General features: G+C 31.1%; 1 protein-coding gene and 1 long non-coding RNA gene across 2 annotated transcripts; both read left to right on the forward strand.

The window, feature by feature from the left end:
* Positions 1-902: 902 nt before the first annotated feature.
* On the forward strand, positions 903-6272 carry LOC111713505 (uncharacterized; the record flags this gene model as incomplete). Its single annotated transcript, XM_023488372.1, is given in 4 exon segments — positions 903-1035; positions 2334-2394; positions 5685-5768; positions 6220-6272. Coding segments are annotated over 4 exon segments (304 nt in total), but the record flags the coding sequence as incomplete, so codon positions are not given.
* Positions 6273-7367: 1095 nt separating this feature from the next.
* LOC111713506 (uncharacterized) lies at positions 7368-8649 on the forward strand. The gene is made up of 3 exons (XR_002767705.1): positions 7368-7868; positions 7948-7982; positions 8438-8649. It is a non-coding gene; the product is annotated as an uncharacterized LOC111713506 (long non-coding RNA).
* Positions 8650-14832: the final 6183 nt, after the last annotated feature.

Here is a 14832-nt window from a genome sequence, read left to right on the forward strand (position 1 = left end):
AAAAAGGTTTTAAAGGACTGAGAGGAGACCCATCCTACAAAGATGGCAATGTCCGATTCACATAAGTAACATTAAAATCTGTGTCTAATAAACTAGGAAAGAAACATCCATATTAATAATTTTAAAAAATTATTGTTTTTAATTGTGAGTCCTCTCCAGAATTGACTCGCGCATTTCTGCTGCAGGAACCTAAAAACCTTAAACCTAAAAAATATCGTCCACAGATTGATTAGATTAAGGTTCTCAGGGTACTGTTGTGAATCGGGCATTGTCATCTTTGGAAGAGTCTGTCCAATGGACAGTGTCCACAGAATAATTATAAATATCATAACAAAAAAGGACATTAAAAAACTTATTTTACACATGAATGAAACCTAAATCTTTTTTTACTTATTTCGAAAGTATGTAATAAGCATATCATTTGTCATTCGCAATCTTTATTTGTTGTGTGTTGAATAAATCTTTACTAAAATAACATTTTTACAAAAAATTTTTTTTAAAGCAATAAGGCAAAACTTTTATTAAATTTTTATGAATGAAGAAACAAAAACTACGCATTTATGGCCAATATTCAGTTGAGAATATAAAAGAAGCAGTTGTGTAAAAATTGTTTTAAATTTTATTACTCATGCCGTAACAAGAAATAGTTGCCTGATTTCACAAAAGACCCTAATTCCTGAGGTTAGATGTTTTTTTTTTGAATCCAAGGAAGATCGAAGCAGATGTACGTTTTTTTGGTCGTTGGATACCTTAGACTTATTCTATCCTGTCATTGAAATTCATATCAATCAATTGATAACTAAAATTATTTAAACACCACATTATCCTGGTTTTGACTGTGGATATCAAGATCATGTGTGAGTATTCGTATATTATAGCGCTATTTCACAGCAAAGTTTCAACCTCTGTTTATAATTGTAATTGTAACAATGAACAGTGAACACTTGTGCTTTAAGTTAAAGACAAGATTAAAGCTTCACTCTGACTCAGGGAAGAGGCCAGACATGATCTTCTTTATACTTCATCTTCTCATAGGTACTGTCCTCTTTATCTTCTTTATTCTTCATCTTCTCATAGGTTCTATCCTCTTTATCTTCCTTATACTTTATCTTCTCATAGGTACTATCCTCTTTATTTTTCTTTATTAATCATAATCTCATTGGTATTATCTTCTTTATTCTTCTTTTCTCATAGGTATTATCTTCTTTATTCTTTATTTTCTCATGGGTGGTATCTTCTTTATTCTTCATCTTCTCATTGGTATTATCTTCTTTTTTCTTCCTATTGTCATTGTTATTATCTTCTTTATACTTAATCTTCTTAATTGTATTATCTTCTTTATACTTATTCTTTTTAAAGGTATTATCTACTTTACTCTTCATATATTATACATATCACAATATCACAATTCCAAAAATTCGTAAATTTAGTAAATATAAAATAAAATCATTTAATGAGATTGAAGATTCTGAGTAAATTAATACAACTCAATTCCAAATCACAAAATTTTATGATTTCACTTAATTAAATAATTTTGAACTTTATCTCTCAATATAAAACAATAGCTGTGTTCACTAAAACGTCTGAATTAAAATATGTAAACTGTTCGATATCAATGTTAAAAGAAAATTTAAATCCAAAGGCCGAATTTAATGAATTTGAACCGCCGCGTTTTGAACCGCAAATCTCATAACATTGATTAAAATTCCATGTTGAACCAACCATGTTTGAGCCGTGTCTAATCTTTAAACTGCGTCAAGTTCAAAAACTTAACTAAAAAAAGTAAATAGTCTTTGCTAACTTGCAGAATAGATAGTATAAATACAAAGGTAATTAAGTTAAAATAATCGGCCCGTGCAGGTTTGGACCCAATCGGTTCAGTTGCTTCGACAATTATGTTCTATATAAACAGAAAAGAGTATTTTCTCTATTTTAATGCACTTTTTATACACAATAAAACTGCGGGGGACAGCATTTACACTCTCTTGAAGTATTTAATGTGTAGAACTAGAGCTAGAGCTAGACAAACTATAAAACTACAGAATACAGAGTTCATGGAGATTGGATTCTGGGGTCAAATTATCCAATCAGAGTTATGAATCCTTCAATCGGCTCTATACAGTAAATGGAATTATTTACTTCTACTGAAACTATAGTGGTTGAGAATGTATTAAGGGTGCATGATTCTACATAGGGGGAATCTGATATCCTAATTTGATGAAAGTCTTTATATTATTTTTTTGTTCACCTTTAACATAATTACACATTTTCGATTAAAAATTTTATCATGATTCATAATTGACATTGTCATTTAAAATATTTTTTAACTCCAGGTTTAGCGAATGCTGAATGCTGTCCTAAAAAACTCAACGGTGGTGACACCTACATTTTCAGGTTTAGGATATTTTCTATGAATATAAAGTAGTAATCTCTGTTTGAATGTCCAAGCTTGACCGTCTTGCCTGAAATTTTGAATTTTGAATTGTAAGAAAACCACAGGGATTTTGGCTTGTTTCAACAGTTCTAAGTTGAGTTTGTTAATTTTTAACATCGACAATGCAGTATGTACAGAATTATTTTTAATAAAAGCAATCTCTGCCCCCTTGTTTTTTACTATGTTTGCAAAGAGATACTTCTTATGCTTAAAACCTTAATATCATGTAGAGCTATGATAAATTTTAAAGATACAAATCCGTTGTGATCGTTGATGATAATTTGAATTGAATTCCCCTTTACATTCAAAGCGAAAAAAGTTAACATTTAAAGTACAGGGTGTCCCACGGAAAAGGATATAACTGCAAGACGAGTTGAAGGTTTTCATTGATATTAGAAAATATTGTGGCATTGGTTTGTAAATATATAATTTCAAAAGGATAGTTAGCTACTGATAAAAAATTCTGTTCTGGCATTTACAAAATGTTTTCTGCTTGCCGGAGACATAAAGAACTTTGTTCAGATTTCAATATTACTGGAGACATAAAGAACTTTGTTCAGATTTCAATATTCCCGGAGACATGAAGAACTTTGTTCAGATTTCAATATTAGCGGAGACATAAAGAACTTAGTTCAGATTTCAATATTAGCGGAGACATGAAGAACTTTGTTCAGATTTCAATATTAGCGGAGACATGAAGAACTTTGTTCAGATTTCAATATTAGCGGAGACATAAAGAACTTAGTTCAGATTTCAATATTAGCGGAGACATGAAGAACTTTGTTCAGATTTCAATATTAGCAAAGACATGAAGAACTTTGTTCAGATTTCAATATTAGCGGAGACATAAAGAACTTAGTTCAGATTTCAATATTAGCGGAGACATAAAGAACTTTGTTCAGATTTCAATATTAGCGGAGACATGAAGAACTTTGTTCAGATTTCAATATTAGCGGAGACATAAAGAACTTTGTTCAGATTTCAATATTAGCGGAGACATGAAGAACTTTGTTCAGATTTCAATATTAGCGGAGACATGAAGAACTTTGTTCAGATTTCAATATTACTGGAGACATGAAGAATTTTGTTCAGATTTCAATATTACTGGAGACATAAAGAACTTTGTTCAGATTTCAATATTAGCGCAGACATGAAGAACTTTGTTCAGATTTCAATATTACTGGAGACATAAAGAACTTTGTTCAGATTTCAATATTAGCGGAGACATGAAGAACTTTGTTCAGATTTCAATATTACTGGAGACATGAAGAATTTTGTTCAGATTTCAATATTACTGGAGACATAAAGAACTTTGTTCAGATTTCAATATTAGCGCAGACATGAAGAACTTTGTTCAGATTTCAATATTACTGGAGACATAAAGAACTTTGTTCAGATTTCAATATTACTGGAGACATGAAGAATTTTGTTCAGATTTCAATATTATCTGAGACATAAAGAACTTTGTTCAGATTTCAATATTAGCGTAGACATAAAGAACTTTGTTCAGATTTCAATATTAGCGGAGACATGAACAACTTTGTTCAGATTTCGATATTATCAGAGACATGAAGAACTTTGTTCAGATTTCGATAATCTTGGTTTTATGTAAATTGTAATCTGAACGAAAGTCTTAATATCTCTGGTAATGTTTAAAGCACAAAAAGGCAGACTACTTTTGGAAATTTATTTTCGTGTGACACCCTGTATTAAATGAATTGTTTAAGTTTGCAGAAGAAAGGTGTGCACAGGTTTAATAATTGCAAAAAGCTGTTTAAAATCTAGTTTTCAGCTGTAAATACATACTTAGTTTAACAAAGCAAGAAATAGATCTAAAAATAGAATCTATTTAAACTGGAAAACTTAAAATATATTAAATTCATAAACTTAAATACAGTAAACTGTTTTGTCATTTATTGCAAGTTATAAAATGACATTTTTTAATGAGTATAATCTGGAACATATTTTTAGGAAATTTTTTTACTGAGATTCTAATATCATAATAATAATTGATAAATATAGTTTGATTTGGTTCACGTTCATGAAATCCAAATCATACAATCCTCTTTCCCCCTTTCATTAAGAAGTGTAATCAAACTGTTTTTTGTGGGGTTTAAATTGGGAGAAGTGGCATCTCTCAGGGTTTTGGAATTGCTAACCAAGTTTTAGAGTGCTCCCAGGATTTTGGAGTTGCTCCTAGGGGGCTGGAGTAAAATGTGAAAACTTAATTAAAAGTCCTTTAAAAAGGGTACTTTAGAACCGAAAATTGAAAAGGGCTCTGCTACCTCTATTTTACTGTACAGTTCAGATATTTGCAGGGAAAAAAATCGCAAATTTTATTCAAATAGACTGCGACGATCATATAGTTTTGATTAGCCAAACTGACGACATTTGTTTTAGCTTATTCATTAGTTTTCCTCAGATATCTCAATAATTTGATAATTTTTGGCATAGTTCTGGCTATATAGAAGTCTCTAAATTTGACATAATTTTTATTTTGTCACTGTTGAGTAAAAACGTAGATTTTAAAGGCACTAATTAATTAGAAAAATGTTTATGAGAAAAATAGGATTTTTCTGAAAAAAAACTTGGAAATAAGATAACTTATAAAGATATTGCGCTCCTGTATGCCGAGTACATTAGCGCCTGATCCAATCAGGGTTCAGTCATGTGTTTGTTGTCTATTCTGAACCAATAGAAATAGTATGGCGGTAACATCTATCTTTCTATCTGTCCCATTATCCAATCAGAGTTATGAATCCTTCAATCGGCTCTATACAGTAAATGGAATTATTTACTTCTACTGAAACTATAGTGGTTGAGAATGTATTAGATCAGCTCAAATGAAACATTTATATATCTAGCTATAAAAGATTTTTTTACATTTACCAATAATGTTTAATGTATAAGCTAAAACAAATGTCGTCAGTTTGGCTAATCAAAACTATATGATCGTCGCAGTCTATTTGAATAAAATTTGCGATTTTTTTCCTGCAAATATTTGAATAAGACAGTAAAATAGGGGTAGCAGAGCCCTTTTTCAATTTTCGGTTCTAAAGTACCATTTTAAAAGATTTTTTTGGAGACATTTTCACATTATTATTATTATAGTTGTTATTATTGCTATTTTTGTTATTATCATTGTTAATAGCGTAAAACGAAAAAAAATATCTGTTAAATGATGGTACCTTTGTGAATTATTAATGATACTCCCTACATGACGGTTCAAATTATGTACTCTACTGAACAGTGAGATGGGTCCTGACACAAGCCAGTACAATTGTCGGGATAGTTGTATGTACATAAAGGAAGGGGATTCTGAAACAAATAGCAGGTATAACTTTACAGAAACTTATTACTTTTATCATACTTAAACTCTGAGTTTTTAGTTGCAACATATGTTTAATTTCGCAACCCAATAAAAGAATAATCTTAGTTTGAAATATCAAAGCTTTAAAAAGAAAATTTAAGTTTGTGGCCAAGACATAATTCCTTAGCGAACTGTTATAATATCTTTGCAATATTACGATCTTTGAAATTTCAAACAAAGCATTCTTCGAGATTCAATATGGAATGATTTACACCATCAGCCTGTAAGGTTACAAAATAGTATAATTTTTTGCTTTACGGGTAATACAGTGATTACTTAAATGAATTACATTTTCATTTAACCATGGAAAGGCATTTACTTTCACTATTCCCCCAAGCGTATCCTGGTTTTCAAGTACCCCAGCGGGGATAGGGTTAACAAAAATTGGACACATTAAAATTCTAATTTTTTCTAGATATTGCTTTGCCATTGGTGGTGTAAGTCAAACACAATGTATTGCAGAAAATGGTAGGTTTGCACTTTTGTCAATGCACTTTTTGCATTTTACATACACCCTGCACACTTTATATCAGAAAATGAACAATATTGAGTAAAATGCTTGTCATTAATTGGGGAGCCTGAAGAGTACTGCAGCAATCAAAGAATAAGCAGGTAATTTGAATTAGTTTTAGCTTTAAACATTGTTGATTTACTAGGGTTTAAATAATCAAGAATTACAAAGAATAAACAATAATAATAAACATAATAGAAAAAGCTGCAGTAATAAAAGAACATTGTAAAAACAAATAAATTAATCTTTATGATTCTTATTAACTAATTTCATGTCAAAGATAAAGTTACTAATACTAAAGTTGTTATAAAAGATAAAAGTAGTTAATGTCAGCATTAATGTAAGTGATGGCTTGGTAGGGTAGTTTAACTAAGAGTGCAATAATATAGAATAACATTTTATGATTCATTCAATGCCAATACATGTTTTTACGAGGTATAATTCTTACATAAAATCACAAGAAAGAACAGAGGGGTCCCTCACAAGAAAGAACAGAGGGGTTCCTAAACGTCAAAACGGCTAAACCGATCAGGCCCCAATTTTGTGTGGGCCATCACATGACCCCAGGGAAGGTTTATGGATAATCGAATTTTCAAAAATTCGTCACAATTTTTTTTATAAAAACCGCAATTTTTTTTGTTTAATTTACAATGTTATAGTTATAGTATTTATTTTCAAACACAAAATACAAAATAATAATGTCTGATGGTTCAGCTGAAAATAAAACACAAAAGAAAATTTATTATGAGCCAATTAAAAATATAATGTTTGATAATTTTGTTTGATCGTTTTTGTTAAAACAAACTATAAATATTGAACTCGACAAAATATACATTCATTGTGCATTTACAAGTAGATAATCAGTCAGCACTTAAATAATCAAAACATTTTCAGGAATACATTCATTGAACTTATAAATACATATTGATTCAGCAAAAGTAGAAATATATTCTCGTTGACTGTAGTAGACTTTGGCATCTACCATTAGCAGAGGGTGTGAACCCATACTCGTTGACTGTAGTAGACTTTGACATCTACCATTAGCAAAGGGTTTGAACCCATTCTTGTTGACTGTAGCAGACTTTGACATCTACCATTAGCAAAGGGTGTGAACCCATTCTTGTTCTAGTCCTGAATATATTCTGCAAGCATTTTGCATGCTTTCCCTTAGAGAGAGGAGGTGTTGACACCTCAACTGCTTTCTACTGTATACAAAGAAAAAATGTTTACAAATGGAATAGAAGATGAGCTAAAAGCGCCCGAAAAGCCTAGCTTAGTTATAATTGTAATTGAGGATTCAGTATTTTTAGCTTTTAAAACTGATGTATCCCAGAAAGACACATTATCAGGAAAATAATGCTTCAAAATTTTAAAATCCCTAGCAGTATTTCTGGTTTTGATGTAAGTTGGTCATCCCTGTATCCAAACTAATAATGTTTTTTTTTCAGTCAATTAACCCCATTAAAGTCTTCAAATATAAGATATAAAATAGCAGTGTGTATAATGGTTGCTATAAGATTCATCATTCTACAAATACAATTAAACAATTGAAGGTAAAGTTATATAGCAGATTTTAGAATTATTGAATTAAATGAAAAAAAAAAACTGTGATCTCTCTATTAATTTGTTTAGAATGGTACCAAACCTCTGCTAATTTGGATGTCCTGGTTAGCATTCAAGAGCATTTATTTTCCAAACTTTTTAAACAAATTAATTGTAATTTTTAAAAAGTTAGTTGGACCGAATTAAAAAAGAATTTGAACTGCATATTGCTGGATCAAAGGAATTGAGTTTTTCTTAGCAACCCGTTTTCCTAGACCTTTGATATTTCAAGCAATTAATTCTGGTAGATCAAAAAGTTTGAAATATCAAAGGTTTACACCATTAGGTTGCACATATATGGGGGCTAGAATTATGTAAGTTTGTTGCTGAAACTCAATTCCTTTGAATCATTTTCCTTTGAATAGGTGGTTCAAATTTTAAACGGCAGTTTAATGACGTAACTTAGCCCGAATTCATAAAATTCGGCCAATATTTATCATTTTTGTTGTTATAGTATCATATTGAATATTAAAGTATGTAAAATGTATTTATGTGCAGTAACAAGATAACATACTTGTAGTAAATGCCGTGTCCAGACCTGTATCAATCCAGGCACAATATTGTCAGCTATCAATGTCAACAGGGAAACAAGCTCATAAACAATCAATGCCAAACCAATGAGCACAATATTGTCAGCTATCAGTCAGCAGGGAAACAAGCTCTCAAGCGATCAATGCCAAACCAATGGGCACAATGTTGTCAGCTAACAATGTCATCAGGGAAACAAGCTCATAAGCAATTAATGCCAAACCAATGGGCACAATATTGTCAGCTATGAATGTTAACAGGAACACAAGCTCATAAACAATCAATGCCAAACCAATGGGCACAATATTGTCAGCTATCAATGTTAACAGGGAAACAAGCTCATAAACAATTAATGCCAAACCAATGGGCACAATATTGTCAGCTATCAATGTTAACAGGGACACAAGCTCATAAACAATCAATGCCAAACAAATGGGCACAATATTGTCAGCTATCAATGTCAACAGGGAAACAAGCTCTCACGCGATCAATGCCAAACCAATGGGTACAATATTGTCAGCTAATAATGTCATCAGGGAAACAAGCTCATAAACAACCAATGCCAAACCGATGAGCACAATATCGTCAGCTATCAATGTTAACAGGGACACAAGCTCATAAACAATCAATGCCAAACAAATGGGCACAATATTGTCAGCTATCAATGTAAACAATCAATGCCAAACAAATGGGCACAATATTGTCAGCTATCAATGTCAACAGGGACACAAGCTCATAAACAATCAATGCCAAACAAATGGGCACAATATTGTCAGCTATCAATGTCAACAAGGGGAAACAAGCTCATAAACAATCAATGCCTAATCAATGAGCACAATATTGTCAGCTATCAAAGTCAACAGGGAAACAAGCTCTCAAGCGATCAATGCCAAACCAATGGACTAGATCTTGTCAGCTTTCAACGTCAAAACAGACACAAGCTCTTCAGCAATCAATGCCAAACCAACTAATGTGTATAATTAGAAATCTATGTTACAAGTTAAGTTAATACGTATTTACAAGATTTGCGCAGATATGCATCATCGTAGATAAACTAATCGCAATACATAGCTAGTTTAGTCGCATTTCAATTTTTGCATAGTTAAGGATTAGCGCAGTTAGATTTACAGACAATGTACAACGTAATTCATCTAGGTATGTTCAACTATATTACATACTTAACTGTAGTTCCTTTGGACAGTAACTTTTAAATGAAATGTATGTGTAAAAATCAATTTAAAAGTCCTCATTATATTTTAGCTATAATAAATGTACTTTAAACAGACACTTTTCTTGTTTTACATGCTTGTAAAGTTTAAAAATAAAAATGTTTTTAAAGTTGACATCCCTTATTATGCATTTATTTCCAATATGTAAATGAAAAAGAAAAGAAAAATACAATCTCGATAAACGTATTCGAATAATATCCCTAAAAACATAGTTAGTGAAAATGTATTGAATTTATTACAAGCGTCCAACTCTATCAAATTTCTATTATAAGTTTAATTAAAAATTAATTTTATATTAGAATTAGTAGATAACTTAGGACAGGATTGACATAAAAGAATATAAGAGGCAGCACAAACAACATACTTTCCCAAAGGAATTTCCCAAGTAGCCACTTCCCAAATATACATTTTCCCAAGCAGTAACCTCCCAAGTTCGTCCTAGCCAGAGAGCTAGGCCCCCAGCCACTGTGCTCGGACCCTAGACGCAGCGCTCGGCGCCCCATTGCAGCCTGCGGTGCCTCAGAGGGCCTAACCTAACGTTTAGGAAGTTGCCATTTGGGAAGTCGCCCATGAGAAAATGACTTCGGGAAATTACCTAAAACCAACATAAAAACGTTTGATTTTAGAATGGTTAAAAGAAAATTTGTCCGAAATTAGTTTTAAAAGAATGTAAAACATTGTATTAGGATTGGGTCGAGGTAAGAATTTAAGTATGGGTTAACACACGAATTAAAAAAGGGAAACTAAAGAGCAAATTGTAAAGCTCAACTTTTAGTATTTATAAGAAAGTTTAATTTTAGTAATTTTACATTAAACCTTTATGTTTTTTAGTGATTATGGAGTGTGTCTGATACAATAAGATTATGATTATTTAGTGTTTAGAGTCTTATCACTTATTTTTCTTAACCTTATCCCGATTATTGTATTTTTTTCTAATTTGGATAAAGAAAAATTAAATTTTTTTTGCAAAAGGAACTGAGTTTTGTTACAAACTAAAATTTTCTAATCTCATATATCTCTGCAACCTGATGGTATAAACCTTAGATATTTCAAACTTAGGCTATTTGATCTTTCATAATTCAGAGTTTGAAATATTAAAGATCTACGACATCGGTTTGCAAAGATGAGGTGGTTACAAAACCAGAGTTTGTGGCAAAAACTCAGTTCCTTTGTTATCAACTTTAAAGTTGAATAAGTGAAGAAAGGAACTGAGTTTTTGCTACAAACTCAAATATTCTTATACCTATACCTTGGCAACCCAATGTCATAGACCTTAGATAATATTAATTCTGTTAGATCAAATAATCTAAGTTTGAAATATCAAACCCACTGGTTGCAGAGATATAGAAATTAGAAAACTTGAGGTTGTGGCAAAAACTCAATTCTTTTGAGCATTTCTGGTATAGTTTTTACGTTATAAAAAAAACACAAGGGGGGGACAGCCCTCCCCCCTCACTGTGATAGGGTTAAAGGTAAGCGATATTTCACGTGACCATCCTTGTAAAGATGGCAATTGTATCCAGTGTTACTTGTTGCATAAATTTTTTATTAAATCTTTCTCAATAAGAAAGTAATGTAATCGATAAATTAAGAAGAATATTAGAAAGGGTACTATAGAAAGGATACTATTTAGTGTTTAGTATTGTGTTTAGTAAAAATAATAGGATAGGATTGAGGAAAGAAGCTTAGCAAGGGTACAATATAGTTTAACAGATAAAATAATAGGATAGGATTGAGGAATGAAGATTAGCAAGGGTACAATATAGTTTAACAGAGAAAATAATAGGATAGGATTGAGGAATGAAGCTTAGCAAGGGTATAATATAGTTTAACAAAGAAAATTAAACAAGGAAAACCAAGTGGAGAGCAAAACTTGAAGTTTTATGTTTCATTTTGTTTTATTTAATATGAAACCTTAACCATTCATTCCGTACAAATTTGATGATGTTCATAAATAGTTTTATCTTTATATTTTTTATACTTGTTAAATAAATAACAAACATTGTTATTGATGCATCTTATAACGTGGAAAGAAACAAACGTGAATAAAATGGAAAACAAGCAGTAAAGAAGAGGAGGGGATATATTTTTATAAATTAGAATCTCTGTATTCTAGGTTAAAGCAATTTACAATCTTTTGCAACCAATTTTGGCCTACAGAACAGTCCAAATATTTCAGAGAGCAATAAAATATTTTGGTTTGTTTAATTTAGACCATATTTTGAAACATTGCAGGTTTATAAATTATAGTTAGACTTCTTGTCAACTAATTTTCTCATTTTGACTTTATTGCAAAAGTTTTCGTTGTTTCAAGCTTTAAAATATTTTATTTCTAAATAAAGTCAAGAAAATAAATGTCTAATTACCATGCAAACTTTACATTTAAAAAATGTTGTCCAATTTTTTGCTTTATGTGACAACACTGAATTGGGTCATGGAGTCTGATTGTTTTAAATCGAATTAGCTTCTTGTAAAAACTGATATTTAAAAACCTTTTTGATTCTTCCAGCATAATATCTCCTGAAGAGTTTTTTATTTTTCAATTATTAGAAATGATGTTTACTAAGGTTGTTTAAATTGAAATCTTTGCACTTTGGTGTCGTCCTAAAAGGGATAGACCGCCTACGTAAGGTAGTTGAACTGAGTATGCAGTGTTGTGAAAAGCTTCTTAAGGATTCATTTGAGACATATAAAACTTTTTAAAGATCTGTAAATCCTGAGTTTGAGCACAAATTCGACGTTCAAAACTCCTTTTTTGGGGGTAAATGCGTTTTCAGAATCGGTTTTTTTTAAATTACTAAATAACGACGACGAAAAATAAAGTAAAAATCATACAGTAATCTAATTAGATGGTTGGGAACATTTTTTTAAAAAGAAAGGAATTGAGTTTTTGCCACAAACTCTAATTTTCTAATCACTATATCTTTAAAACCAAATGTTACAGACCTTAGATATTTCAAGTTATGAATTCTGTTAGATCAAATAATCTGAGTTTGAAATATCAAAGGTTTACAACATCCGGTTCTAAAGATATTGAGGTGTAAATATTTGATTTTGTTCCAAAGACTCAGTTCCTTTGTCAATAAATCAATGCTAGAATCAATTTTTTCGTTTTCCTCATTATATTGAATTTCTTTTTTTCTTTGAATTTATTCGTAATTTCTTCGAATGTCATCTTTTCAATAATAATTCCAGAAAATCTGCAGAAAATCTTTGTGAATAATGAGAAACTAGAATAATGAGAAAATAGAAACTAATAATTGAACAAGATTACTTATTTTCGATGATAAGATTAATTTTTATTTTCTCAACCTGTTTCTAAACAACTAATTAGTTTACTGTAAAGTTTTGCTTACTTTTTTTGTCGTCGTTATTTAATAATAAAAAAAAAGATTCTGGAAACGTATCCACCCCTAAAGTAGGAGTTTTGAACGTCGAATTTGCGCTAAAACTCAGGATTTACAGATCTTTAAAAAGTTTTCATGTCTCAAATGCATCCTAAAGAAGCTTTCCACAATACTGCATACTCAGTTCAACTACCTTACATAGCCGGTCTGTCCCTTTAAACATTGTTGAGAAAAATAAAACTATTAAGATAATTGATAAGAACAGTTATTGTATGGGGAATACTTTACAAAAATAACAAACATTTATTTTGTTTTGATCTGATGTATTCAATCCATTCTCAGGAAACTAAAAGTTACTCCCGCCGTTTCCCCTCACTTATACGTACGACGTTCCGCTATTAATGTCGACCCACTCAACTAAGAATCTCAAAACCAAGTTGAGGACATTCCTGTGGGTTTCCTGAGTTTCCCAATCAAATTTGAGGCAAATCGGTCTAAGGGTTCATGACAAACAGACAAACAGAGATGACAGCTTTATATATATAAATAGCTTGGGAACCCAGCGCTGGCAAGGTTACTAAAAGTTACTCCCGCCGTTTACCCGCACTTCTACGATTCTATTAGGAAACCAAATTTTCGCTATTCAGGTGGACCCACTCAATTTAGAATAAAAAATCTAAACTAAGTTCCCCAATCAAAATTGGAGGTAGATTGGTCCAGGGGTTCCTGAGATATGATCGGACGAATTCTATTATCAAATTATAGAGTTAAGAAGCTTATCTTCCAAAGCTTTTTGGAACATGAAGTGTACTTACAAAACGTTAAGACTGATATAAAGATATTTGCATACTGTTAAAGATTACACCAGTTACATAACATGTTGCATGCATGCTCTGGTATATTTCATGATAGGAAGAGTTTAACAAATAATTTCTAAATATCAGTTTGTTTAAAGAAAGCAGTTTAGTCTAAAGTTATGACGATTTACTTTCCCTGTTTCAGAAATTAAATTTCTCGAGGTTGAAAATGAGAATGCAAATCTGCAACACTTTAAATTAATGCCTGAAACACAAACTTTTGAATTAGAATTAGTTATATAATAACCAGTATCTATCCAGATGGAACTCAGTTTCACTTAGCTATCAAGACTAAACCTGGACACAAGCACTCAATGGATCAACGTCAATCCAATGTGCGCAATCAGCAATCAATGTCTATCCAAGAACACAAGCACTCAATCGATCAACGCCAAATCAATGGGCGATCAATCCCAAAATAACTAGCACGATCTCCAACTCATTTGTTCATTTGCTTAAAAAAAAGACACAATTACTCTTTTGCAGTAATCAGTATGGAGTTTCTGCGCTGTTATATATATAACGTAGTTAAGGAATCATAATATGGGTTTGACGGAGTTATATATATCTACGTATATTGAATGGGTTTAATGTACATATTTATAAGATTGCGAGGATAGATATAACAGCTATGCTCAGGTTAACAAATATTGGGATTGCTACGATATTTGCTACATATATATGTATATAATTTAATTTATTATTAAAAAAAAGGTGAATAGCAAGATCTTGAATGTAATATAGCAAATTTTTTTTGGTAATCTCATTTGTTTTAGGAAAATCCAGGGGTCAATATAATTCCCAAAAAAGCTGATTTTCTCGATCCCAAAATAATTTTTTGCCCCCAATTTTGAAAAAAAATGCCCCCAGTTAAAAAAAAAAATGCCCACAGTTAAATTTTTTTTTTCAAATTCCACTAGCACATTAGCCCAATTGCCCCCAATTTGAAAAAAA

The sequence above is a fragment of the Eurytemora carolleeae genome, unplaced genomic scaffold (assembly GCF_000591075.1).
Source record: "Eurytemora carolleeae unplaced genomic scaffold, Eaff_2.0 scaffold1434, whole genome shotgun sequence".
NCBI classification, from domain to species: domain Eukaryota; kingdom Metazoa; phylum Arthropoda; class Copepoda; order Calanoida; family Temoridae; genus Eurytemora; species Eurytemora carolleeae.